General features: G+C 37.2%; 1 protein-coding gene across 1 annotated transcript; it reads right to left on the minus strand.

Moving 5' to 3' along the window:
- Nucleotides 1-3,951: 3,951 nt before the first annotated feature.
- LOC119632146 (larval cuticle protein 65Ag1-like) lies at nt 3,952-4,337 on the minus strand. The gene has a single exon (XM_038024926.1). The coding sequence runs from the start codon at nt 4,288-4,290 to the stop codon at nt 3,952-3,954; it is 339 nt and encodes a 112-aa protein (XP_037880854.1). The 5' UTR covers nt 4,291-4,337.
- Between the last annotated feature and the right edge of the window lie 1,663 nt (nt 4,338-6,000).

Here is a 6,000-nt window from a genome sequence, read left to right on the forward strand (position 1 = left end):
ATACAAATCAAACCGAAAATTATTCTATGCCAGATGCAAATTAGCAGCATTTTAACGAGTTATTTGAACTGGTCCAGATATAAGTTAACACAGGTACGAAATAGTTTCTCTTAGTGACAATATTTCAAAATTTTTCGATGCAAATTGCGTTTGACGGGAATTTATAGTAACAAACATTTGAATATGCGGAAGTAAGCTCTATTTAACAGTTCTCCTGAACTTTTATTATGAAGCAATATTTTAAAATATTTATACCAACAAACAAGCAAGTTATATTCGGCGCGGGCCGAATCTCGCATACCAACTGTGATGCTTTTCGCATTCTACTCCCCAAGTGCTTTCATTTGATATCCATATCACTGGTATTATTAAGAAAAAAATTAATCCGGCAGGTCACGGTGTCTATCGTATTCATGTTAGAATTAACCTATATTTAGCCAGATAATATATCTTCATTTAAGGAATGTACAAAATACTTTTAAACATTCTGCTTTGTTTACGCTATGATGAATAAGCATAAAACCTGGAAAAAAAGTGAAAAAAAAAACAATTCGATCGCTTGTAACTTTGCGTGGGCATGACCGATTTTTCTCAGGGTTGCACGCAAAGAATAGAATGTTTCGCAAAGTCAACCTGCTAACTTTTATAATTTCTGAGTAACGAGCAAAAACCCACAAAATTTTCGTTAAGAAAAACGGAGTTGCGTTCAGCTTATGTTCCACTGCGGGCTTCTACTCTCGCCAATTTGGCCCATTTGTAACACCAACCTACCAATGCTTCTACCAAATTGGAAGTCGATATCTTCCGTTTTGTGACCAGGAGAGTGTCAACAACACACACCACATAGACACACAGGCGGACATACATGGCTAAATGATAGGATCTCTGAAGTTTCCTTTTGGGTATTACATACGTTACGTGAAAAAACAAAATGAGTATACGCCTATCTTCAGTTACCTAGTGATTAAAAAAGAAACTATGTCCAATATCGCTAGACAACCTCAAAACAAAAAAGAAAACGCTTGGCTGCATCTATATCAGAACAGACTATTGAATTCATGTGGGTAAATTTAGCTGCTCATCTCTTGTCAAATGATTTCCCAATTCAAGTCCTAACTTTCAACTTATTTCTTTCTATATTCGCCATCTTAAGTACTTGTAACGTAGACAAACATGATTCGGACGCTCTAATAAGTTTCTATATGGTAGACAACTCGAGTATGGGTACACCCTCTTGGTTTGTGTCACTGCTCACTAAATCAACCCAATCAAGAGTTGAAACTTTGGTAGAAAACTTGACCTTGTCTTCAGTTCCCTTTATTCGCCTACCTAATTTTAAGAATCAACTGAATTGATATACAAGCTTTCTCTTTCCATTCCGCTCACTGTAATTCTACGCTGTTCACATAAATACTAGGTTGGGAAAAAAGAAAACCACTATTCTTGCATGAATTCCAGGACTTTATTTAACATATTTCGTATTAGCAATGTTGCCCAAATATTCAAAAGGTAGCTTCATAATGCCTCTCTCCTAGAAGTCTTGGTCAGAATTGACGAAAGACTCTAGTAATCAATTTCTCGTGATGCCGATTTCTTATCACTAAGGAACGTTTGCAATGCAAGAAAAATATGGTAATTGCTTGATACCAGGTCCCAGCCAAGCTCCCGGAATTTATGGCAACTCACTATACACATAGCCTGGCGATATTCTAATGGAACATAATACCTCCCCTGTTAGCCAATTCTGCCCGTTCCCGGTCAATCGCTATCTTCAAGTAGGTCAGTTGTTGACAGTAAAGATCCGAATTTAGTGTGTGGCCATATGATCCCAAATATTTCCTTTCCAGCCCCGTGAAATGCGCAGCAGAACAATCCTGGCCGTTAGTCCTGCTTTGGCTTGTTTTCGCACAATATTGTCATACGTGATCCATTTCTTATCTCCAGTCCCGATTCGTTTAAGAAATGTTTCGATTTCATTCCGCTTGCGAAAGACTTCACAGATGGCGATTCGATCCATTAGGTTTTTCGTATTAATTGGTGTGGCAAACAAACATCGAGCTTCCTTTTTGAGTCCAAGTTTAAGCAAATAGTTTAAAACTGTTTTATGGTCGATCTTAAGCTAACGTGCTGGTCAGCTTCGATTATATCTGGAATAGTATCGACATTTTCGATAACGGGCCTACCTGCGCGAGGTGCATCTTGAACATCAAAAATACATGCACGGAATCCAAAAAACCAAAATTGCCCGTAATTGACTGTTACACTATCGTGCGCATAAACACCATTCACAATTTCAGCTGCGTGACCTGCTTTTTCGCCTTAACCAGAGAAAAACTCTAAGATGTACCGAATTTTCTCTTTGTTGACTTTCTGTAACTCACAACTAAACGGACCGAATAAAACAAAGCAAAAGAATTTTTTTAGTGCGAAATGTCTTCTCTTCAACGATCATATATCTGTAATTGTCGATCGTCTCCCGAAAAATGAACAGATGTCTATTTCCTCAACGTAATATATATTTAACTTTTTTCCTGCTATTAAATTGAGAACGTCAGCATTCCTCCATGGATAACTGTCAAGTCACTCGACTTAGTAAAATTAGGAGTAAAGAATTCTGTGGAAATTGAAAATAAAAATTTCATATCACCTATGGCAGCTTTTTGAAGCGTTGCAATTGAATTCACTCGTCGATCAAGTGGATACAGTCTCTACATGAATTTTCATAATCTATTTACTAAATGCACTTTCAAACAGTACTAAAGTGTTTGAGTGTGTAACACGCATACATTAAATCTCCCTTTTATCTTCAAAAATGTTTAGATATGTTCTTAAAGAATTGGAAAAGCTGATTAAGTACTAAATAAATGCTTTTAAAATATAAGAAAATTTTTATTTAAAAAATACGTGCGTTTTCTGTATTAATATTAACTTTTTTTTGTTATGTTTGACAATAGGTTTGGAACAATTGATTTGGTTCATAAAGTAATAAGATGAATTCCATGCACCTGATTATATTTTTACCGGGATTGCGTGGAGTGACTTTCTAGACATCCCCGCTTTGCTCTTATCAATTGTTTCATAAAAATTTTTACTTACATTCGACTAATATCGTCAAGCAATAGCATTTCAAAGGTAACAAATATTTTTACATCGTAAAAATCTATTGCTGTAAACCTTTTAATTGACTTCAATCATTCGATCTGCTTTGCAGCCAAACAAAAGAGCTCGTCTTACTTAACGTATCGTAACTTCATCTTAGTCTTATTCACTGGTACATTCACAGCTATATTGATTTTTGGGAAAGTTCAATGCGGATCAAAATTTAATAAATACATCACTCTCCTCTTCGACATAGCTTGCTTAAGCGAAATCTCTTTTTAAATACATAAGTCCTATTCAGCTGTGCGATGTCCGAGGCTCTATTTCAAAATGATATCTTGTATGTAATAGAGCATCTGTTCAGTGCTTTACATTGCTATGGACAGAATTAACATTATTAGTGAAGACCGTTCAAGCGCTTCCGAACTCACGTAACCACGTACGAACCATTCTTCGTCTTCAATTTCCATTACCGTATCTATTACCAATAATTTTAAAATTTTTATTGCGAAGAATTTAATGTCTGTGCGATTTCCAATATTTCCCTTTTAACCAATAATGTTGTTGTAGAGTTCGATTCTTCGATTGCTGATCGGAAACATCAAACATTTTTCTATGAAATCTGAGAGTTGAAGTGCGAGAGCAGTGCGTATATTGCTGCTCTATTGCCTTGCAATCATCATTCATTTCAATCAGCCTAGCACTATAAAGTGCAAAAATATATATATATATATATTCAAAAACGCAAGTTAAGTTTTTTTGTAAATATTTTCTATTCTTTAATTATTCTTAATTAAAATTTTAAGAAAAACAAAACCTATATAGCACAGTATCGTTATCAATTTTGGAGGCTTAAGCATGAGGTAAATGAGATCCCTCTGGTTGGTAGCCGTATTCATCGGCAACATAGTTAACTTGATATTTGTGGCCCTCTTTGTCGACGAAGGAGAAGCTGCCGTGCACGACGAGGGCAGCGTGTTCCTTATCATGTCCTTCCTTCAAATGTCCTTCGGCATCGTGTTGAGTACCATCGGAGGTTTCGAAACCGAATTTGTAACCATCAGGACGGACATCAGATTCGTAACGAAGAATCTCGGCATGATCGTAATCGTGATGATCGTGATGTTCGTAATGTTGAGGAGCAGCCAAAGCGGCAGCCAGGATGGTAGCGAAAACAATGATGAATTTCATTTTTATATTGCGGGTTGTTTAGTAGTTGGTTTGTTAAACTGCCGATAACTTAAACTGATGCCGTTATTCACTTGTGATGCGGTTTTTATACAATTTAGTGCGTTCTTCGAAACAAAAATAAGCAAAAAGCTGCCCAAACTACATACGCAAATTAGAGTTCACATCAAAAATCTGTCATCATAAGGCAAATTAGTAACATTTTGAAACTAATCCGATAAAAACACACACACACACACACAAATTTGATTCTTAATACAAAATTTAAATAAAAACGAAATTAAAAAAAAAAAGAAAACTACATTTATGAATGCAATGTCTTATGCAAAAATATACACAAACTTATGCGAATATATGTTATGAGAAGCCAATAACAACTACAAAAATTATTATAAAAATTTTTCACAAATTTCTTAAAATAATATTATAACAGACAGAGAGAGAGAGAGAAAGAGGGTTATATTTACTTTTAAATCTAAGTATATGTCTACATCTCACCGGAAGAAGGAAATCTGGGAAATTTCATTGACAACTAATGCATGTATAAAGACATGACTTAACTTTGTGTAGCCATTTCGCTAACACTTTAATATGTTTTTCCTTCAACACTTCCCCCACTAAATGCATACTTTTTTATGAACTCTGCATTTCGCCTTTCATAACATAACTCTAATTTTTCTTTACCCTTTTTTTGGTAATTTTTATTTTACCAATCTGAAATATTTCCATAGCCCTACTCGGTTCGTATCGCAAGATAATCCCCAATTTTAGGCTTAGGTTTTAAGAATGTATTACAAAAATTATATTCGCTCTGTAATATCTGCGTTTCATTGCTCATTCTACGTTCACTTTATTTGATTTTATTTCTGCGATTCTGTGATCATTGTATTTGGCTGTTGGCCCTAGAATTACGTCACTATTGTAATTTGTGTAATTGTAATCTGAATCTTTCAAATATAGAGGCTTTCTTGTGTGTGTGTGTGTGTGTGTGTGTGTGTGTGTGCGTGTGTTTTTTTTTTTTTTGTTTTGCTCTGTGAGCTGGAGGTAGAAAATCTTCGAAAGATACTGCTGGGTCTTAGTAGCAGCATGCACGATTCGTCATCCCTGGCGCATACGTACTAAAAACTACCCCCCACACACACTTCGTCTACCACTCTCCCCCGCGGGACCGCCGTTAGGTATTACTTCGCGGGGGCTGGTTGTCGCTAGCACGCTCCTGATGGTGGGACCTCAGTGGAATGCACTATCGGCTTCCACTCCCTCTGCTCTCCACCCGTTGTCTCTCCAATCGTCGCAACTCCACGAGCATATTGCTGGCGAATGCGTCTACTGCGTTCCAGGCTGCTGCACTGCCAACCATTGCGCTTGTTATCTCGTTAGGTGGCAATTGAGGCCGCCCATTCTCGAACCTGCTGCAGTAGGACATTACGTGTTCTGCGTCCTCCTCTATATCCTCGCATACCGGGCAGTTAGGCGAACTGTCGTGCCCGAATCTGTGAAGATATTTCCGGAAACAGCCATGGCCAGTCAGAAGCTGGGTTAAGTAATAGTTTACTTCTCCCTGCCGTCTGTCAACCCAACGTCTTATATTAGGGATAAGAACGAACGTCCATCTTCCTTTGGTCGTTCTTTCCCACCTCGACTGCCAAATCCTTAACGAGGCCATCCGCTCCTCGCTTCTTGTAACGTGTGAGGAGAGCTCGTTGCCGCGAC

Source organism: Glossina fuscipes, unplaced genomic scaffold (genome assembly GCF_014805625.2).
Source record: "Glossina fuscipes isolate IAEA_lab_2018 unplaced genomic scaffold, Yale_Gfus_2 1, whole genome shotgun sequence".
Taxonomy (NCBI): domain Eukaryota; kingdom Metazoa; phylum Arthropoda; class Insecta; order Diptera; family Glossinidae; genus Glossina; species Glossina fuscipes.

What these genes read in the sequence shown, in the direction of transcription:
- LOC119632146 (XM_038024926.1), bottom strand. Translation starts at nt 4,290, where the DNA reads ATGAAATTCATCATTGTTTTCGCTACCATCCTGGCTGCCGCTTTGGCT.